At 57.3% G+C, this 21,391-nt stretch overlaps 1 protein-coding gene across 24 annotated transcripts in view; it reads right to left on the bottom strand.

The window, feature by feature from the left end:
* Positions 1-230: 230 nt before the first annotated feature.
* PTPRF (protein tyrosine phosphatase receptor type F) overlaps positions 231-21,391 on the bottom strand; it is an 86,793-nt gene continuing 65,632 nt past the window's right edge. For 4 of the 24 annotated variants that reach the window (XM_033115081.1, XM_033115073.1, XM_033115086.1 and 1 more), the window contains 23 exons: positions 20,951-20,977; positions 19,486-19,603; positions 18,828-19,406; positions 18,066-18,163; positions 17,652-17,905; positions 17,469-17,562; positions 16,635-16,853; positions 16,145-16,299; positions 14,563-14,574; positions 13,432-13,547; positions 9,784-9,816; positions 8,852-8,949; positions 5,895-6,018; positions 5,554-5,729; positions 4,714-4,833; positions 4,364-4,518; positions 3,997-4,282; positions 3,733-3,911; positions 3,388-3,514; positions 2,984-3,109; positions 2,581-2,735; positions 2,356-2,491; positions 1,042-1,957 (listed from right to left, as the gene is read on the bottom strand). In XM_033115081.1, coding sequence (XP_032970972.1) covers positions 1,889-1,957; positions 2,356-2,491; positions 2,581-2,735; positions 2,984-3,109; positions 3,388-3,514; positions 3,733-3,911; positions 3,997-4,282; positions 4,364-4,518; positions 4,714-4,833; positions 5,554-5,729; positions 5,895-6,018; positions 8,852-8,949; positions 9,784-9,816; positions 13,432-13,547; positions 14,563-14,574; positions 16,145-16,299; positions 16,635-16,853; positions 17,469-17,562; positions 17,652-17,905; positions 18,066-18,163; positions 18,828-19,406; positions 19,486-19,603; positions 20,951-20,977 — 3,456 coding nt within the window. In that variant the 3' untranslated portion in view covers positions 1,042-1,888. Of the gene's footprint in view, positions 1,958-2,355; positions 2,492-2,580; positions 2,736-2,983; positions 3,110-3,387; positions 3,515-3,732; positions 3,912-3,996; positions 4,283-4,363; positions 4,519-4,713; positions 4,834-5,553; positions 5,730-5,894; positions 6,019-8,851; positions 8,950-9,783; positions 9,817-13,431; positions 13,548-14,562; positions 14,575-16,144; positions 16,300-16,634; positions 16,854-17,468; positions 17,563-17,651; positions 17,906-18,065; positions 18,164-18,827; positions 19,407-19,485; positions 19,604-20,950; positions 20,978-21,391 lie in introns of all 24 variants that reach the window. The other 20 variants (XM_033115084.1, XM_033115079.1, XM_033115080.1 and 17 more) reach the window with 12 other exon arrangements.

Raw genomic sequence — 21,391 nt, 5'->3', positions numbered from 1 at the left:
CAAAGGGTATGTATGCTTCCAGGGAGCGGGTCCTATGTGCGGTGCTCTTTACATGCGCTGAAGACTGCGGCTCAGCCTTCAGGGTTTGCAACCATGCCTCTGAAAGTGGGCACCACGCCAAGAGCCCATCCTGTCACAAATACTCAGCAGGAAATCTCCAGAACTTACCCCTAGGTATTGGCTTATGCAGTCCAGACTCTGGTTCCAGAAAGAGCTGAGACAGAGGCCCAGTTTGTAAGAAATCTGATTATTCAAATTTATTATCATCAAGAATTATGCAATGATGCTGTAGTTTTCTTAACAAATAGAAAACAGACTGTGTACAACAGTGAACTCTACAGCACTAGCATCCACAAGGTAAAAATGAGTGTCTCATCCAACATTACCAACCCTGGACTGTTGATCTTGACCGAGCCTAGCTAGATCTGGAGAAGTCTGTTTCTCATCCCTCGGCTACAACAGCTATGCACCCTTCCCCGCCCCCACTTACCTATCTAGATAGTGCTGCCCAGAGGAAAAGGCCCTCTCCCTGCCCCTCAGCAAGCCGAGATTATAGGGGTTGATTATAGTACCATTGAGAGAAGTCCAGTAGTCTTACCACATTGGTTTATGAGGGCATCTTGAAGGAGTGGAAAAGAGCGATTCTCACGGGCTTTGAAAATAGCTGCAAACCAGGGAGGAAAATCATCTGGCCCCTTTTTTGAGGGCAGACATGTGCTACCAGGCCCACTGGCCTGGACCTGAAGGGCCAGCCGTGCCCCTGCTGAGCCCTGAGGTGTGCAGGGTGTGGCACACACCCTGACCTGTGCCAACTGCTTTGGCCACATGGCCAGACCCACAGCCTACCAACACCACGCCACACTGCAATGCCGGGCACAAAAGCACGGCTCTGCAGGTCCAGAGGTCAGCCTGGCAGCTCCCCAGAGAGCCCCAGGCACACGGAGCCACCTCCCCTCTCAGGGGTTTGAAGCAGAGGCCAGGATAGGACTCTTTTTTTTTCTTTTTTCTTTTTTGATTTTTTTTTGTTTGTTTGCTTGTTTTTGTTTTTTTGTCTTTGCTTTTTTTAACCTTTGCAAACATGATGGTGATGAGGAATGCCTTGCCAGGCTCCCCCAGATGCGGCTGTGGATCTGGGCTGTGAATGTTAAACACACACTGGAACAGACGACTGGGGCTGAGTGTTTCCTCTCTCCTCCCGCCCACCACTGTCTGTGGGGCCTAAAATAAGGCTCTTAAGGAAAAACAAAACAAAACTTAAACAAAAAAAAAATATTCCCTGCATTTGGCTGAAACAGGATCTTGTCTGAAGGGCTGTAGGAGCAGCGGATTAGTGAGGCCCCCCCGCTTAGGCTGGCAACCTCAGCTCCACACACACGAGGAAGGCATGTTCGTCCTTCAGCAGTGAAAGTCATACAAAAACAAGGATCCAAGTGAACTCAAAAAAGAAAATAAACTACACCCCAACCCCTACAGTGGCCCATTCTGCAGTTAAGAATTTGCAAAAGGGAAAATCAGAGGGAAGAGGCTAGAATCCCTCAGTCTACCCCACTTAACGTATAAAAAGGAGGCTGTGCCCCATCCCCACCCCATGAGAAGAAGCATGAGAAATGCGGCAGCAAAACAGAGAGCTCGGAGCGGGCTCTGGGTGGACCTGGTGGACACGGAGCGGCTGGGGTGCCCACCTGCCGGCCCACCCACACGCCCAGGGCGTTTCTGGGCTCTCTGTTTGGTGTGGCAATGTTCCTGAAACGCTGTGATCCCAGTGGGCTGTGCTCTGCCAGCAACGGCATCCGTGCAGGAGGGCTAGACGATGGTCGGTATGGCTCAGAGGAGCTGGGTCCCCTCCGGAGCCCCCAGGTCGGGGCAGCGGAGGAGAGGGGGACGGTAGTTACGTTGCATAGTGGTCAAAGCTGCCGAGGTACTCCAGGGCTGCGCGGTAGCACAGCTGGTACTGGTCCTGCCGGGACAGGGGGCTGGGTCAGCGAGGGCAGTGCCAGCGGGTACCCCAACACACTGCCAAGGGCACTCACTGCAGCCGGTAGGCCATGAACTCAGCCACTGCTGGCCAGGAGCCGGTGCGGGCACGTGCCCAGCACCTGCCCCAGGTAGTGTCGAGAGAGCCTGAAACACTCTCTGAAGGCTCTTCTCTCCCTTCCAAACTGCCCACATCCACCTGCTGTCCCCCTGTGCACCCCATAAGGACTATGTCCAACCCCAGCTGGAGCCAGACACACCACTGGTGCTCAGTACAGAGCTGCCAAATGAGGAGCAGAGCCCGCTCCTCCGGCCCCAGGGTCCCAGGCAGAGCGGGCAATGGTCCGCGCTGGCAGCATGTGCCCACGCCCCGGCCCGTACCTCTGTCTGCACCATGGCTGGTCGCTGCGTGCGCAGGGTCTTCACGGTCTGGAACATGTCGACCACACCCTCGTAGCGCATCCGCTCCAGGACGATGCTCAGAGTGATGAACACCCCGGTGCGGCCCACGCCAGCACTGCTCAGGGACAGTGTGGGGTCAGGGGTCCTGCCGCCTGGCCTGCAGGTCCCCCTGCTCCTGCCTAGCCCTCCAGGGGCCGGCCTCACCTGCAGTGCACTGTGATGGGCCCGTCCTGCCCAAACTGCTCCTTGGTCTTGTGCACCTGCCCGATGAAGTCGATGAAGCCCTCCCCCGTCTTGGGCACGCCCTGCTCTGGCCAGTCTGTGAACTGGAACTGCCGGATGGTCCTCGACTGCCCATCCTGGGAGAGGCAGGCAGGAAACGGGTTTAGTGCCTTGGGCTGCAGCCCCACCAAGCCAGGAGGGGAGGACAGTGATACAGGTAAGCACCCTGGGCAATGTGCTCCACCCCGCCCCCACTTCTCACGGGAGCCTCACATTACTGCAGCTGGTGCTAGGGCACCATGTAGGCAGCCCCCACCCCACACGTGCTCAGGCGATGACAGACACGCTTTCATGCAAATACACATGCTGCCCTGTGCACACTCACCCGGGCATCCGTGACCTTGAATTCACGCAGGATATACTGCGGCATGTTGTACTCAGCCATTGGGTCCACAACAAAGTACTGGTAGCGAGCAGAGCGCTCTGCTGGCCAGTACTGGTGGCATTTCTCCTGTGGACAAAGGGTCCAGCCCCCATGATCAGGTAGGAGGAATCGGGGAGGGGAGCTCCAGCTTTCAGAGGATTCTGGGGCAGGACTCCTCAGGTGGTGATAACGGGGGTCAGAGTCTATGCTGATGGGAGGCTGGGTGTGAAAGGAGGGAAGAGTGTGATCTGAGCGGGGTCCTAAGGGACTAGGCAGTCTTGGGGAGACTCTGGGAGCACAGCACCTCCAGAGGGGTTGGCTGGTGTGCTCCCAGGTATGAGAAGGGCCCTGGGGGGTGGGCTCACCCTGCCCATCTCCCGAAGCCTGGTCAGCATGACGATGATGGTAGAGTTGTGCTCCCAAAGCATGCGCCAGAAGTCCTCGGTGCTCTCTGCCAGAGGCCCCTGCGTGGCTATGTAGGCCTTCTGCTGTCTGGGGTGGACATAAGACTGGACATGCTGGAGGTGCTGTGCTCCCAGAGTCTCCCCAAGACTGCCTAGTCCCTTAGGGTCCCGCTCAGATCACCCCTCCTCCAGGAAGCCCACTCTGGTCTTCTGGGCTGACCCTTCTCTGTTGCAGCCCCAGCCGGCCAGATGCAGGCCTAGGTACCCACCCGTAGGGCCTGGGGCAGACATAAGCGTGCTGCTGACCTATAGCCATCCAGGAAGCTGGCATTGATATAGTCGGAGCCCTCCACACCCCGGATGGGCTGCAGACACACACGGGTCAACTCATAGGGCATGATGTTCACCAGGCGGTTCTTGAACTTGTTGCAGGGCAGGTTGGCGCTGATGAAGCGGGATGTGTGGGCCTTGGAACTGGCCAGCAACTAATGGGAGGGAGAGGCTGGTCAGGCCTGGCATCCCGGGGGGAATCACCTCCACGACGCAGCCCAGGCCCACCTCTTGGCTCACCTTGAACTCGAGCTCCATGGCGGTCACACTCTCCCCGGGAGGCACTTGGCCCAACTTCTGGATGTGGGCATAGAGGTTGCGGGCAGGCACCTCGGTGTGTCCGCACGTGGCAGCCTCCAGCAGTGCCTCGTGGATGAACACGTATTGGTCCTCTGTCTGCACCATGTAGTTACGCTGCGATCGCATGCACGTCACGTGGCCGTAGATGTCGACCGTCTTTTCATGCTTCATACGCTCCAGCATGGCGTCAATCACAATGAAGCAGCCCGTGCGGCCCACGCCCGCGCTGCAGGACACGGGCTTGGCTTGGGGCAGAGGTCCACCCACCTCCCCCTCCCGCCCCTCTGGTGGCACCGTACCCCCTCACCTGCAGTGCACCACCATGGGCCCTGCATCTAGCGGGTTGCAGGCCTTGACCCGCCGCAAGAAGGCCAGGATGGGGGTTGGGTACTCGGGAACTCCATGGTCTGGCCAGGCCATGAACTGGAACTGACGCAGCTCCCGCTTCTCACTGGAGCCACTCTGGGGCGAAGGGTGGGGAGAAACGGCGTTATCGAGGAGTCTGTCTGCTACACGCTCAGGGCAGAGTGACCAGGCGCTGCACAGCACAGCGCACACACACCTCCGAGCCCCTGAGCTCCACCCCCAGCACACACCACACTCAGACCACTGTCCTTATGGGGCTGGGCGGGGACAAGCACTGGGGCAGGGCCATACCTTGTGGAGCGCGAAGGTGCGCACAGTGTACGTGGCAAGCTCCACCGTGTCCAGAAGAGTGACCTGAATGAGGCCGTAGGTCTCAGTGCCACGGACTGGCCAGTACTGATCGCACTTCACCTGCAGAAGGACAAGCGTAGAGGTTGCAGGCAGGCACCTCGTGCAAGGATAGCGTGCAAGGGTGTTTGGAAATGTCCAAAGGCTCAGAGGGGTAAAAGGGGAGGGGTCCCGGGACAGAAGCAGGAGGAAAGGGCTAGCCTACCTACCTACAAGAACCCCCAGACCCAAATTCTCAGATCCACTGTGCCACCCCTCACCAAACCACATCAGGCTCTCATGCTACGTTGCCACTCCCGCCCTCGTCGAGGGAATGAGGGCTATAATTGAAATTTATTTATTCATGACCAGATACACCAGGCACATTTTCTGCCAAATTTACCCGTAATGTTTATGTGCCATTTTCAAGCTCTGTAAATTTTACGTTCCAGTCAGTGCTTTGCAGTGCAAAAGCAGATAACAGCAGCTCTTTCCACTAATTAACTTAGGAGATGTGTTAATGCCCTAGGAACACTCCAGCATCTGGGGAACATGTGAACATCTCAGGAACATGCCAGCAACTGGGCAACACATTAACATTCTCAGAAAATGCAGCATCTGGTGCAACATATTAACATCCTGGGAACCCACTAGCATCTGGGGACCATGATAACACCCCAGGAAAACAACAGTACTTGGGAAGTCCCTTGAGAAACTTCTTTGCACGGGGACGGCAAAAGGTGCCCAGAGTCCCCCAGTGGCTATTTCCGATCCCACCTCCTGGCAGGTCCTGCACAGTCTTACCCGGGACTTCTCCTCTAGCCGTGTCATCATGACCACAGTGGCTGTGCGCTGTTCCCACACCATCCGCCAGAAGTCGCCCATGGTCTCAGGCAGTGGGCCCTGTGTGGCGATGTAGGCATTCTGCTTCCGGTAGCCATCGATGTAGTTGGCATTGATGTAGTCGCTGCCCGGGACACCTACAGACAGTAAGGGGCATGGAGAGCACTGTCCCAGGGCCTGCAGCCCACCCACCACACCTCAGCGCACCCTAGGACTTGTGGGCCGCTTCTGTAGGATGAACTGTCACCCCTGCCAGCAAGGAGGAAGAGAGCAGGGATGGGAGGGGGCTCGCCCCGGCTCACCATCAATGGAGGTAAGGATAACGCGTGAGTGGTCGTAGGCAATGACATTTGCGTAGCGGTTCTTGGGCTTGTTCACCTCCAGGTTTGAATTCTCCCACGTGAACTGTTGTCCTGGGTCAATGGACTGTAGGGAATGGAGGAGGCAGGTGGAGTGGTTGTAAGAGCTGAGGTCTACCTACTGTCCCCAAAGGGGCGCAGCCTTCCACGTGCTGCCAACATCCAGCCGTAGCTCCTACGCCACAGCCAGCCCCTCTGGCCCATCGTGCCATGGAAGGGTGAGCACCAGCTCCCCCAGCCACGGAGCTCAGGGGCTGCCCCATCACCCGTCAGGAAGGTGACCATGGTACCAAATCCCTTTGCCTGGTAGAGTGCTCGGGGGTGGGGCGGGGGCAGGGGGAAGTCCCTCAGGCCCTGCACTCAACTAACAAGACGAGCACAGAACGAGAGGAAGCAATGGCAGCCAGCCCTGGACACCCGCTGCACCACCTTGTCCAGGTCACCTCCCGCCTCTCTGGCTATTTCTCTTCTGTTTTCTCTCCTTCCCCCTGCGCTTGCCATAGGCAGGACACAGCGCTCATCCAGGGTGCATTCCCAGGCCCTCTCCGAACTTTGCAGGCTTTCCTGGGTGACCTCTTCTGCTCGCAGGATCTTACCTCTAGGTGCTGGAGCTGCTCATAATCCAACTTGTAACTTAGTCTCCCCTGAGCCCCCGTCTAAACCGCCAGCAGCCAACAGGACATCCCCACCTGGAGGCCCCCGTAGGCCCTTCAGTCTCTGCCCTGGCCATGCCGAGTTCACCTGCTTCCTTTCCAAATCTGGGGAACCCAGATGCCGCTGGGACTTAATCTTGCTAAAGGACACCATCATCCATTTACCTAAAAGTCCTGACCAGAACCTGCAAGTTGTCCTCGAAACTCCTGTGACCGTCCCGCCGGCCACCATGTCCCGGGGCGCCGCCCACCCCTTGGCTCTCTCCAACCTGCTGCCACTGGGCTCGGCCAGGCGCCCCCACCCAGACTTGGCAGCTCCCTGCCTCTTCGCATCGCCCCACTCCGTCCTGCAGTCAGAACAATCCTTATACAACGCAGACGTGATGATTCATTCCTGGCTCAAGGTCGTCCATGGCTCCTCCTCGCCTCCTCTGAGACGGTGATAGTAACAGCTCAACCCTCGTGAGAACTTACTGCATGCTTGGCACTGTTCTAAGCACTGTGCAGGTGTTCCCTCACCTAATCGTCCTATGAAGCAGATTTTATTATTATCTTCCTTTTACAGGTGGATACAATCCCCCGTTTTCAGCATAGCACGTGTTGTGGCACCAGCCTGTTTCTCTCCACAGGACAGTGCACGCACTGCTTCCGTGAGTTCCCCCCACACAACCCACCCCTCAGCCTGCTTGCTGCTGTCAGCCTACCTTCTCTGCACGTGTGCCACATTTACTGCTAGGGCATATTGTCCTATTCCATGTTGATTTTCTGTCTGCACTAATCTCCCCGCTGGTTGAGCTCCCTGAAGGCGTCTACCTCCCTCTCCCCAGCAAGCAGCACAGGGATGGCACCTGGTAGGAGCTTGACGATGCATGACGAATGACTGACTGACCACGAAAGGTACCAGAACTATGGGATCCTAGCTGAAGGAAAGGCCACCATAGGCCAGGGTAGCCAGAGAATGCTTCCTGCAGGAGAAGGATTTGGTAAGGAAGGCTCACAGTGGTGGAGAGAAGTGGGCAGAAGGTGGAAGTGGGAACACTGGGAGCCTGGACAGGGAGGTGCAGAGCCTTCTTAGGAAGAAGGGCAGGTGTGGGACATAGGACTGAATGTGTATGGGCTGGCGACCATGGAATGCCACCCTCGCCAGCTGAAGAACTGAAGGCAGGGAGCCCAGCTCACGGGATTTGTTACCCTCGCAGCAGGGCCTTATGCAAAGCAGGGCCCCAGTGAGTGCTCCACAGGTAGAGGCAGCATGCTTTCCTCGCAGCAGACATGTTCATCAATCTGCCTGCCAAGCTCAATTTCCTCTGCAGGAACCTGGCCCACAGCCCTCGGAAGCTGCCTGGCCCACAGCCCGTGGAAGGGGAACCCTGGTGCCTAGGACACCCCAGACAGCTGAGGGTGGACATCTGACCAGAGAGGAGCAAACTCCAGACTGAGCCAGCCCTGCACCAGGAGCAGGGGAAACGGCAGGGCTGAGTCACAATGACAGCTCTGTCTGTGCTGGTCACAGGAGGCGGGGATCTACTGACCACATCCTTCACTAGCAAAGCTGGGCGGCCTGGAAGCCCTCAGACCCCAGGCTGAGGGAGCAGTGCCCTGAAGTCTGAGCCCCCAGCAGGGAGGAGTCAAGGCCAGAGTGAAGTGAGTATGTGGAGTGCCCTGAGCAGGAGAGTTTGTGCAGCCTGAGCCGAATCCTGATTCCCCTCTCTGTGATCTGTGCAGCTCTGAGAATACGTGAGCACACGTGTGTGCAGGGCACAGGCTGTCAGGCAGGCCTGGGTGTGAGTCCTGGCTCCATTTACTCAATAGCTGTTTGACCTTGGGCAAGTCACTTCCCCTCTCTGAACCTCAGCTTCCTCATCTGTAAGATGGGATAATAACAGTACCCGTTTCACAGGGTTCTGGGAAGGACTGAATACAATGAGGTATGCAAAGTGTCTAGCCCGATGCTGGCCTGCAGTAAACTTTTGATGCTAGCCATTATCATTGGAGGTGTGTGTGTCCTTTTGCCTGCCTCTGTGAGCATCTGGGCATGTGTTTAACTGTCTAGACCTGAGGTGCTGCAATGGCCTCGGCCATGTCCAGCACCCGAGTAGCCAAATTCCCCACTTGTCACTGCTGACCCCTCCAATCTGTGCTCCAGGGAAGCCTGGAGCCCCTCACCCATGTCTGGGACCTAAGGCAGGACAGGAGCAGGCATGGGGCTAGGCCCGGGTCAGGTGGTAGGGGGTGGGGATGTCTCACCTCATACTCCTGGGAGAACTTGAGGCCATCGTTGGCTTTGAGGCGCTCAATGTTGTCCGCTAGGTCAGTGATGGGGATGGGCGGGTGGTCTCGCATACCTGGGGGAGTGGGGGCACACACGGCAGTTAGCACGAGGCTGAGAGAGGTGGTAGAGACAGCCCCAATGCATGTATGTGCACATGTAAAAATGTGTGACCATGGAGCACTCGGCACTGGGGGCATGGAGACAGCGGCACATGCGGCGACAGGGATGGCAGAGCACACGACTGGGGGGAGGCGGCAGAGAGGGAGTGTGTGTGCCGTGAGCACGTGTGAGCGTGTGTGCGTGACACGGCGCTGAGTGGGGACACCAGGGCCCCACCTGGCAGGTTCTCAAGAGGGATGAGAGGCTTCCTCCCTTCCAGGCTGGGGCTGGAACCTGGATGGGGCAGCTGACAGCATGGGGCTGTGGGCTTCTTCAGCCTGCACCCCTGCCCCAGGGGCCCTGCCTGTGGACAGCCCTCCTGCCCCTCACTGGCGCCAGTCACCATGGGAGACTTGGTGATATCATTGTCCCAGCACTGAGCACGTGGATGGAGTGATCACGAAGTTCAGAGAGACATTGCAGAGAGACGCAGAAGAACAGAGAGACAGAAGTAGAGGTGAGGGAGGGGAGATGGAGACAAAGAGACAGGAGCGGCACCCAGAAAGGGGTTAGCCAGAGGCCCGAGGAGAGAGACGCGGAGCCACTGGCGAGGGAGCCAAACTGCAGGAGGCAAGTTTGGGAGAAGGAGGATGGGGAAGGAAAAAGATGACACAGTGAGAAGGGAGAAGAGAGAGAGGAAAGGAGAGAGAAGTATTCAAAGAAAAAGGGAGGCGATGGGATGAGAAAAAGAAGAGGAAACACACAGAAGCCAGAGTAGGCCCCAAACATGGGAACTTGGAAAACTAACTTGAGATATTCGGGCAACTGGGGACACTGGAACCTGTAGAGAAAAGAACAAAAAAATATCGGGGCAAGAGAAGAAAGCCCATTAACCTTCTCTGATTACATCGCGGTGGGACACAGCGCAGGGGTGGTGCAGGGGCCGGGGGCTCGGGAGTGGGGGCAGGTGGAGGCGGCCCACGACCAGGGGGCAGTACGGGGCTCGGGGCTGTGGGGCAAGTCCTACCACAGGCCCCAATCTGCCACCAGAGAAACGCAGATGGATCTCCCATCCAGAGCTGGGCTCTCCCAACTCCGGGGGGCCTGGCTGGCCGTAAGGGGAGGGGGGCTCTCTTTATAACTATATTGTGGTCCAAACCAACCCTCATTCCCTCTGGTATCAAAATCTGACCACGGCTATTTGCAGATGATTTGGCAAAAGGGAAGTGTGTTTTTATACAGAGAGATGAGGCACATATGGCAAGAAAGGAAGGGTCAGACTGCCCAACAGGCAGATGACGACTGATTCCTCTTACAGGTTTTCTGTAGGGTTGACAAATTTTCAGAATAAAAATTAAACGATAAGAGAGAAAAATAAGTGTTTACTGAACTAAAAAACCATAGAAAGGAAACCCTCAGCCGTGAAGAGTGCTGCCATCCCCACTGCCCCGACCACTGTCCCTTGTCCTTCCTGGGTCCCTGGCTTCCTGGACACTGCCGGTGTCCACAGAGGCACCTCTTCCCGCCAGCAGCCTCAGCTCCTTTGATCGGCACATTTCTGGTGACGCTCATGGCCATCCCCACTGCCTGACCTGGGCTACAGCCTCCTGTCCATCTGGCCCTGTTCCCCTGCACTGGGCCTTTAACACCACTGCAGACCGCCTCTTCTTCAGCCCGCCTTTTCCTCTCAGGTCCCTGCCATTTCCCTCTGGCTCCTGCAGCCACAGGGATTCAGGATCGGGCCCCTGGGCCCTCAGCCTGCACAGCAATCCTCCGAGTCGCACCCACACACAGGCCATGCTTCTCTCGTGACCCTGGTCTAACCACTTTCACGTCATCCCAGAGAACACAGGCCACTGGCCGAGAACTCCAGCCACACGTTCTCTTCCACCGGCCTCCCACCCTCCCCTGGTCTAGAGCTCGGAGGCATCGCCCCACACCTCCCCCAGGCTAAATCACACCCCACACTTGGGTTGGGCCTGAGTCTCAAATGCTTAAATGACCCCTGTCCCTAAACAATGCTATATGGGGAAGAAATCCTTTCTTGACCCTACCACACCCCTCTCTCTTCTCTCTGATCCTTTACACCTGGACTCCGAAAGGGGTTTCTGCATTTGCTCCTTCCCAGCTCACTATTCCTCAAACCACTGAAACGCTTCTGCCCCCAGGTTCTCTCCAAAGTCCCCATTGCCGAAGCCGAAGGTCCCTCTGGGTCTCCGCCACGAAATCCCCTCCCTTAGAGCCCTGCCATCCCTGGCTTCAGGGCTGCCACCCATCTGTCCTCTGCCTAGTTGCTCCATCTTAACCTCCCTGGCTACTCTTCATTCTTCCTCAGCGTTTCACCTCCTTCTCTGGCTGCTCTTGCCGCCTCTCTCTGGAGAGCCCAACTGTTCTTGGGCTTTGACCACGGCATGCCCCTTGGCACCTCCCATGCCTGTGGTTTCAGCCAGGTTGTCAGTGCGCGGGGTCCAGACCCACAGACTCGGCTGCCGCCTAGGCCCTGTACCCCACGGATCTGCCAGCAACCATGGAGTCATCCTTGTATGCCCCCCCTGCTTCCTGACCCCCATGTGCAATCAAGCGGATGCCCTGCTGCCTCTACCTCCCCCATGCTTCTCCAACCCCACTGCTATCTTCCAAGTCAGGTCCTCAGCACCTTTCACTTAATCAGTAGCCTTCTAAATAAGTCTCCCTCCCCTATGCCCCACCTGTATTCCACACAGCAGCCAGAGCGACATTCCTACAGCACAATTCTGACCCTGTTGTTCCCCTGCTGAAAACCTTTCCCGCCTCCCTGGTACCTTGAAGACGAAGTCTAAAGCCCCGAGCCTAGCGCTCGGGTTCCGCTGTGACTGGACCTCCACCTAACCCTCCAGTCTCATCTCTGGGCTCTCAATATCCCCCGCTCCAGTGCCGCACTCTTAGTGCCCCCGAGCTGCTCCTGCATACGCTATTTCCACCGATGAGAGCTCCCCTCCACGCCCTCTTTGCGTGACTACTGCCCACGTGGTGCGGCATCCCTTCTCAGGCTTCTCTGCCTTCCAGGTGCTTAACATCCTGGAGATTTGATTCCTCAAGATACCCAGGTTGCAACAGCCTTCGAGGTCTGCCTGGCTCTCTCTCTCTCAAGACATGTGCCCTTGGAACTCAGTCACCTTGTTGTGAAGGAGCCAGGGCCAGGTGGGCTCAGAGCCGATTCTAGCATCAACCACCACACATGTGAATGAATGAATGAGTCTTCAGAATACAGGGGTCAGCAAACTTCCATGAAAGGCCAGATGGTAAGTATTGTTGGCTTTGTGGATATAAGGTATTCACACCTGTTTAACTCTGGCTTTCTAGCATGAATGTAGCCATAGACAATACATACGTAAATAGGCATGGCTGTATTTGAATAAAACTTTATTTGCAAAAGCAGGTGGTGGCCATATTTGGCCATGGGCCACAGTTTGCTGACCCCTGCTTTAAATGATTCTAGCTCCCAGACTTCAAGTCTTCCAGTTGAGGGCCTAGATATTCTAGAATACAGACATGCTGTTCCTGCTGTGCTCCTGTCTGAATTTCTGACTCGCAAAAACTGTGAGAGATAATACATAATTATTGTTGTTCTAAGCCATTAAGTTTTGGGGTGATTTAATATGCAGTAATAATTAGCTCGTATATACACAAACCCTGTAGTTCACTCATTCATTCAACTGTCTGTGTTTGTTTCAGAGACATTCAATAGGAACCCACCAAGTGCACAATATCAGGATGACAAAAAAGACACAATTCCTGGCTCCACAGAGCTCAGATTGTCATTGAGGCAATTCCAGCCCAGGGTGAGAGGTGTCATGATGGAAAAAGCAGAGAGGTTCTGGGAGCCGAGGAGAGACCCCAGACCTGTGTGGGGGCTGGGGCAGTCTGGGAGATGTCACCGAGACGTCTGAGCTGTGTCTGTTGGGGCATGGGGAGGGAGAGACATTTCAGGTAGAAGGAACAGCCAGAGAGCCACGTGAGAGTGGCTGGGGAAGGAAGCGTAGGCACCAAGCCCTGTGCTCTTAGGGTGAAGCTGGGCCAGCCTCCAGGAAGGGTCAGATGTGGGCCCCACCGTAAGGGTGTGGTGGGGCATTTCCACCAACACATCCTTATTTCACGTGGAGGGGCCAGCGTGCAGGGGCTGGCTACCTCGTGGCTGGAAGTGGGCTCTGTGAGGGCCCTTAACCCGGAGCTGGAGGAGGCGTCGATCAAAGACGAGGCAGGGTCTACGCAGCTGGGCTTCCTCTGAGAGGCTCCTAGGCCCTGGGGTGCCTGTCTAGCTATTGGATGTAGGGGTTTTTCAGTCACTTCAATGAAGTGGACAGTACAGGGAGAAGGGCAAAAACGAGAAACAAGAAATGGGGCACGAGGCCAGGATTCCTTGGTGGAGACCCCAGGGACCTGGGCTGGGGCCGGCAGGCTGGAGGAGCCACCCTACCTGGGGTCTGGTAGTTGAGCCTCCGCATCTCCACGGGGTCAGAGGAATGGGCCAGCAAAGAGTCCTTCAGCCCAATTGACTGCTCATCCTTGGATGACGGGGAGTGGGTCCTTTTCCTGAAGAGGCAGAAGGGCAGTAGGTGAGAACCCGAGGTCCAGGCAGAGGACAGAGATGCACGGTGGGGCCGACAGCCACGGAGCCCCTGTGCTCATGTCTCTGTCCCCTCTACCATCCCACCCCCTCCTGGGGTCTCTGAGCGCAGGGGAGCCAGAGGCAGAGCAGCTTCAACACGGAGAACACAGGGTGGGGGTGGGAGAGTGGGGAGTGGACAGAGGGAGGTGCAACGAGGGAAAAGGGGTTACAGAGGCTGGTGGCTCCTTCTGACAGAGGGCAGGTCACTGCTGGGCAGTGGCTGCTGTCCCCAAGGCCGCCACAGCTGAGATAGCAAGAGCCACCCACTAGGAATAAACATGCAAGTGACACATAAGATACGCAAACATCACAGAGCACTGGGCCCCAGCTGTCTGGCCCTCAGTATCAGGGTAAATGCCCAGAGCAGCAGGAGTGGGGCAGGGAAGGCACCGCCCTAGCCCGGCAGAGTCCTCCTTCGCTGGCCTCAGCTCCCTTGACTACAGAGATAGGGTCAGAGACAGACTATGGGGTCTAGCTGCTAACAAGCATCCAGGGGCCGCTTCTGCTTGGTGGGCACAAGTAAGTTTGGGGAGAAAACTTGTGTGAGTGTGCACGAGTGTGTAGCAGTACACATTTCCCCACTGCCCTGCAGGCAGTGCTCTTTGCACATATGCAAGACTCTGTCTCCGGCAGCTCTTAGGTAACTCGGAGAATAGGGAGCCCAGTAGAAGGCTCTGGTGAGCTCAGAGCGAGTCTGTGCACACAGGGGAAGCACCGGGGGTCTGCAGTACACCTACACCCTGGAGAAGGGGCACCCCCTGTGCAGGGTACAAATGGACAGAGTGACAGAGCCTGCCCCAGAGCCTGCTGAGCTGACCGGATAGCCACAGGCCAGGAGGCTTCCAGTCAAAGCACCGCCCCTCCCTGCTGGGCCCGAAATGTGCACAAGGATAAGAAGTGAAAGGGGAGGCGTGTGAAGAGAGAAGGAATGACTCCTACCTTTCTTGTTTACTAGGTCCCGAAAGACAGGCAAGGACAGAAGAAAGGAACGGTCACTGTTTCCGCCAAGCACTCAGGTCCTCTCCTGACATGGGGGACACTGTGGGACCTATTTATGGCACCCACATGGCATCACAGGGAGGGAGCTGCCTCTCCTGACAGACACCAAGACCCAGATGGGAGTGAGGAGGAGGGTGAGTAGGTGTGAGGGACACGACGCAGGTCCCCATCCACAGGTCTCCATGCCCTGGATCACGACAACCTGTCCTATTCACCCTGGGAGGAAGAAGCTAACTCTTCAGGAAGGAGGCACTGGGTGCAGGTTAGGGGGTAGGGGCAGGAGAGAGATGGGACACAGAGCACAGGAACTCATATGTGGGGACATGTTCAGACACATGGACCAACACGCGTTCACTAACAAGCATTCACTGACGTGTCTTGTGGGCTCAGCTTCATGCTGAGTGCTAGAAATGCAGGCCCAGCGATGTACCCATTGAAGCATCGCCAGAGGACAGCCGGGGGGGCCATGTGGGGGCCGGGGAGAGCCTTGTGTACACCGGAGCCTGGAAGGGAGTCCTAAAGGATGAGATGGCAGTTGCCAGGTGGGCAGGGAGCGGGACAGTTGCAGAGTAGAGGAAGCACAGTCTGAGCTGGTGGGAACTGTATTAATTCAGTGTGACAATGTTGCTCCCAACACCTGGTGGCAGGGGCCAGACTAGCCAGGCATTTGAGTCAAGTTTCAGAGGTAGGGTTTTATCTTGGGAGCCACTAAAAAGTTTATAACTGAGGTGACAAAGTTAAATCTTCGACAGTACCTTTCAGGGTGCAAGGTAGATGGATGGGAAAGGGGGACTCCAAGAGCAGGTGGCTGCAACTGCCTGAGAGAGAGGACTGAAGTGTGCTGTGGGCCAGGTCCCCAGCTGCCTGCGTGTGTGTTATCTTCTGGGGAGCCCACCGGGACAGGCAGGAGGAGCAGATCCAGAGATATTCAGGACAGGGTTCATGGGAGATAGTGGAGCCAGAGGGAAGAGGAGGGGTGAGGGTGACACCCAGGTTTGACAGGTAACTAGGGGGACAGGAGGTGGGTTTCGGGGAAGTTTCAAGACATACCGAGTCTGGGACAGCTGTGGATGCGGTGGTCACAGCAGGCATGCAATAGATGTCTGCCAAGTAATTGTCCATGGGCACGTGGGCCTGCAGCTGGGTCTAGACCTCCCTAGGCCTAAGCAGGAGGAGCCATCTAATAATTGTGGCAGAGAAAAGTACTGAAGGTAGGAAGCCGGGAGAGGGCAGTGTTTGGAAGCTGAGAGAGACACACGCTCACATCCACCAGAGACAGATGGAGACACACACCTACGGATGCACGTTAACCAGCCCTGTGGAACCTCGGCTCCTTACCACACCTAGGTAACAGACATACATGTGCACACACACTGCTTCTGCTCTTCCTGGCTTCCCACTGAGCCCGGGGCTGAGATGCAGGCTGGTGCTGCCTGCCCTGTGCCTGGATGCACCATGCCTGGAGGGCCTGAGAGTCCAGGGACAGGTGGCCGTCCCCTGGAGTCCTGAGCGCAGCACTCACCTCTTGAACAGGAGGATGGCGATGACAATGAGGATGATGAGGATGACCGCCAGGACGGGGCCTGTCACCCACAGCATCTCAGGCTCCTCCTGCTGCTGGGCTGGTGCCACCTGGACCACGATCTCATCGGAGTAGGGGCTGGAGGCATAGCGCTTCTGTGGCCCAGTGGAGGAACAGCACGGCTGGTGAGCTCAGTTTGAGATCTCCCACCCTCTGCCCACCAGACTTAGAGAAAGGGTTCTGGGGCTGGGCTGTGCTGGGCCAGGGGGCCTGGTCTCTCAGACCTAAGCCCCGTCAGCTGACTGGCTCCCTAGGGGAGATTTGGTCTGGCCTTCTGGGTCCTAGGGACTGGTGTCTTGAGATCTCTTGTGTAGGTCTGGGGTCTCTGGGGCTGCCCCAGGCCTGGGATCTCAGGGTGTTAGAGCCTGGCCTGGTGTCAGGTCAGGCCTGGGGTCTTGGGGTGCTGAGGGCCTAGGCGGCTCAGGCAGACCTGGTCCACAGGCTCCTTCAGGGAGGCGAGCACAAAGCACTGGTAGCTCAGGTCCGGGGACAGGGGCCGGTTGTAGAAGCCCCGGTAGCTCTTCTTGTCCCCCAGGGTGAAGGTCTCGGGGAGCACGTCCACCTGAGCGGCCACGTACGGCTTCAGCCGCTCTGTCTGCCGCCGCCGCCGCCGCTGCTCCCCACCGCCCTGCTCGATGGCCTCCAGGAGCTGATGGAGCAGAGCACAAAGTCACACGGGCTTTGGAGCACATGCCCCTGGGCCTGTGGCCTGAGACATTAGCTTCCTGGGCTGAGACCGGAGCTCACCTTCTGTGTAAGGGACCCGAACCCGTCCACTCCCTGGCCCACTGTCCTCACAGAAAAATGTCAGACTCCAGACACGGCAACGCCACTCTTTCCCGCCAACCCAGTATAAAGACACCCTTTGGGTAACCTGCCTCTCTACCTAACTAGAATGAGCTGGTTTCACACTGCTGTGAGAAGAGGACGGCGATTCCAAATGAGCTGGGGACTCCGTTCTAGCCCCACTCTGGCCTCCAGACCCTCTAAAATCTACAGGACTCGGGGCTCTCCACACCCGCAGAGATGTCTCTGCTTCCTCTCACCCCAGGAATCCTCGGCAAACCCCTCCAGGGGATCCTCTGTAAGCCTCTAGGAGTTCTCTAAAACTCCTGGGGGCCACTGCAAGAGTTCCTCTCCCCTGGGAAGAGGCCGGCTGCCAGCCAGAGCAGCCAGAGAAATTCCAATTTGGGGAAGCCACTGGGGCCACAGCCAACCGCTGCCATGGGACTATCGTAAGTGCCACCTGGGCCCATCTCTATACCTCGTCCAGCTCCAGCTCCTCGGGTGTGTTCCACCTCGGTGTCAGCAAGCTCCCGCCCACACGGTCAATGGGCACAACCACCACATAGAACCACCTGGAGGGGGCAGAGCAGGAACCAGAACTGTCATTACCTGTGCGTGTGTCACTAGCCCTGCCCTCCTCCCCAAGGCCTCCTCTGCACACCTGATGAGAGAAGGGTCCTGCACGTGGGGCATGGAGAGGGTGAAGCGGCCATCCTCTATATAGGCGGAGGCAAGCAGCGGCTTGTGCTGCAGGAGGTCGGGGGCCGTGCGGATGGACACAAGGTGCTGCAGGCCCCCGGCACTGCTGCCACGATTCATCAGCACGAACGAGTATTCTGTGTTTGGCTGCAGGTCTGCGATCAGCTTCTGCATCGAGTGCCCATCCACCTCCACACTCTGCCCATTGTATAGAATCTGCGGGGAAAGGGGCAGGCAGCACATGGGGGAGGCGTGCCATCCCTGGCCTGCAGGGCAGAGCTCGCATGCACCCCTAACCAGGATCCTGCATCATGAATGCACACAATGCCCGCAGCAATCTCGAGTGTGGGCTGGGCTGGCCGTGGCCCTCACCCACCTTGAAGGGTACAGGCGACTTGTAGGAGTCGGGAACCTCCCAGCTGAGCAGCACAGATGTCTTCATTGCAGCTGCTACCCGGAAGTTCTTGGCAAACACTGTGGAACATAAGGAAGAAGTCAGTACGGGCTGTGTAACAGGTAGAGTGAATGGCCTGAAGGGTTCCCCGCCAGGAAGATACCTGTTGGGGCGCAGGGCTTAGGAATGGTTGTAGAGAACCATGCACCCCACTGCCAGCCAGTTTCAAATTACACAGTTCAGCTCCCAGCCCCCCAGATCTTCCACACAGTAAGCACCCAGTCGGCAGATGCCACAGCACCCACGGTCAAGGATCTCCGCAAGTGCTTGGGTCAAAGCTGGAGCTCACAGACACCAGGTGAGAACGATCACAGGTCAGTGGGATTTGGTCATGAGAAGCATGTGGCCACACACCAGAGCACGGTGGAGCATGTTCATTAGAGGTCAGTGGGTCGTGGCCCCAAGAGATTAGCGTCGTACACTCAAGAATGGTGACAGTCAAAAGAGATCAATGGGTCAAGGTCACAAAAGACTGGAGTCACACAGAAGAGGTCAATAGGTCAAGACAGCAGAAGTCAGGGGGTCACACACCGAGAATGTGGCGCCCGTTCACTAGAGGTTAGTGGTCACGGTCATGAGAGACTGGAGGGTCACACAGCAGAGGCTGGTGGATCAGTCGCCAGAAATCAGTGGGTCAAGGACAGCCGAGCTCCCCAGGTGCAGCCGCATGCCCACAGCACACACCTTGCTCCATGGGCATGGTCCGGGACTGGATGCTGGGGCTGAGCGGGCCGGCGCCTTTGCTGGTATGTGCGCGGACCTTGACGTCATAAGTGGTATCCGGCTTGAGGCTGAAGAGAGTAAGGCAGGTGTCCACAGTGGTGTTCTGCAGCTCCTGCTGGCTGTTGATGTCACGGTATACCACGGTGTAGTTGGTGATACGCCCGTTCCTCTCCGCCAGCACCGGAGGGTCCCAGGTCAGTTCCGTGGTAGAGGTAGTCAGCCCTGTCACACGCAGGTTTTGGGGGAAGCCGCTGGGCACATCCTCGGGGGTCATGATCTCCTTCTTGAACTCCTCACCTAGGCCGGCCCGGTTCTTGGCAGCAAGCCGGAAGATGTAGGTCGCCCCCTTGTGCAGGCCGGTGACCGTAAAGTGCTGGTCGTCCTTGCCAAAATCTATGGTGTTGGGGCTGACCTCGTCGGCCCGGTGGTACTGCAGCCGGTAGCCCAGCAGCTCACCAGGCAGCTCTTTGGGTGGGTGCCACTGGAGCAGGGCGGTGTTCATGGCTGTGGTGCTGACCATCATGGTGGGCCGGCCTGGGACTGAACAACCACGCACTGGGCTCTGGTGCTGCCCTCCTCGACGCCCCACCCTTGGCTCTGTCCCTGACCCCTCACTCACCTGCCCCTGTCGTCGTGACGATCTTGGGCTTGCTTCGGGCACCATCTCCTTTGGTGGTATAGGCGGCGACAGTAATGGAGTAGGTGGTCTCTGGAGTTAGGCTACTGATGGTGGTTTCCTAAGGGAGGAGGAGGGGCCCATTCCCGTCACAGGAGAGCAAGGAGAGGCCAGACCAGGCCAGCCACCTCAGGCTCTTAGCTGGTGGGGAGTCCCCAGGGCACACAAGGCCAGAGGTCCTGAAAGAGGGTGCTGTGCAATGCTGGCCTCTGCTGGAGGCAGGGCAGGCAGGTGGAGGTGGGATGTGTGCCCAGGAGGATCCCGCCCATCCCAGGAGCCACACGCCTGGGGCAGACAGCTCATTCTTCCTTTCAGACAAGAACAAAGGGCCACACTGTTCCTTCACTCCTTTGCACTATGAATGACACCTCGTGAGATCTATGTACACATGACACACAGGGCACAGGGCCTTGCACACACATAGCATCTTGCATCGCTCCTGACACACACGTGCATGCAGCCTATAGCTATTCCTGCATAAGCAGGCGGAAGGCCACCTGTAGATAAGAATGTACACCTACATACACCCACAGAGCAAGGTACAGGGGTGGGCCAAGGTGTTAGCCTGCAGGACCAAGTCAGGACCCCATCTGACCCCCATTAAGGCACTGGCTCTGCAAACACCTTATGCCCTGCAGGACCTCCCAAGACAGGGAGGAAAGACAAGGACAGGGAACCCCCACCCTGGGGAATGCACTTCCCCATCAGCCCAGTGATGCCTGAGAAGTCAGCCAAGGCAGTGTCCCCTCGCCTTGGCAGGCCCTGTCCATATGCCCATGTCCAGCCAAGGCATCATTACCGGACATGCTGAGAAACACCATGGGAGGCCAAGCCACGCCACACAGAGGGAAGAGTGGGAAGAAAGGAGGGACCACTGTGCAGTGGGAACAGAGCTGTCACCACCAGCCCTGGTATTCCTCCAGCTCTGAGCCCTGGGTGGGCCACTGCAGCCAACACCAACCCCACACAGGCCCCCTCCTGCCCCAGCTGGAGGGTCTCCCAGGGCTGGGGCTCCCAAATGCACCAATGCCAGAACCCGGCTCTCCAGACTCCCCTCCCAGCCTGGGCCCAGAACAGGTGATTGATTTTTCACTTCAGGGATCAATAAGGCCTAACAATCAGGATCAGATTTAACTCCATCCCCTTCTGGCTAGAGCAAGGGCCGGGCCCTGGTCCATCATGAACATTGGCCTGAAATTGCAGCTCAACAGGCAAGAAGTAAGGATTAGAGGAAATGCCAATCGCTGCTCAGCTCAGTGCTCCTGTCGAAACGCCTATTTTCTCCGGATGTGGCTGGTGCCCTGTAGATCTTGGCAGCTCAGGCTTGGAGGGAAGGCAGGGGAGGGGGAGTGGCCCACGAGCCCAGCCTGACCCAGGTTTTGTCCGTGCTCGCACACCTGTTACTTACATAGTCCTCGGACTCCTCTGGTTGCCACTGACCGCGGGAGAGGGAGAGAAAGGGAGACAGGATGTGAAGGATTCTGGCCGGCAGGGAGCCTGGCCCAGGGAAGGCAGATGGAGGACAAGGCCTCTTAAGTGCCCATGAGGTAGCACTCCAGGACCACTCCCCACCCGAAGACTCCAGTTCCTTCCTCATGAGCCCAACTGTGTGTAGCGCGCTGAGGAGGGGAGAGCTCCGGGCCACTGAGGGATCAGAAATGCCACCTGGAGGTGCTTTGAGGGCCAGGCTGCAAGACTTGGACAGTGGGCTCGACAACTCAGAGGGGAGGGAAGACGGCATGGGTGAGCAGGGAGGGTGACTGTACACCCTGGTTTGCCTGAGACAGTCCTGGCCTATGCTTGTTGCTGTGGTATGATTACTCAATGTGTCCTTTCATTTTCATAGGTA

Source organism: Rhinolophus ferrumequinum, chromosome 9 (assembly GCF_004115265.2).
Source record: "Rhinolophus ferrumequinum isolate MPI-CBG mRhiFer1 chromosome 9, mRhiFer1_v1.p, whole genome shotgun sequence".
NCBI lineage: Eukaryota > Metazoa > Chordata > Mammalia > Chiroptera > Rhinolophidae > Rhinolophus > Rhinolophus ferrumequinum.
This window is presented reverse-complemented; position numbering and strand designations above follow the sequence as displayed.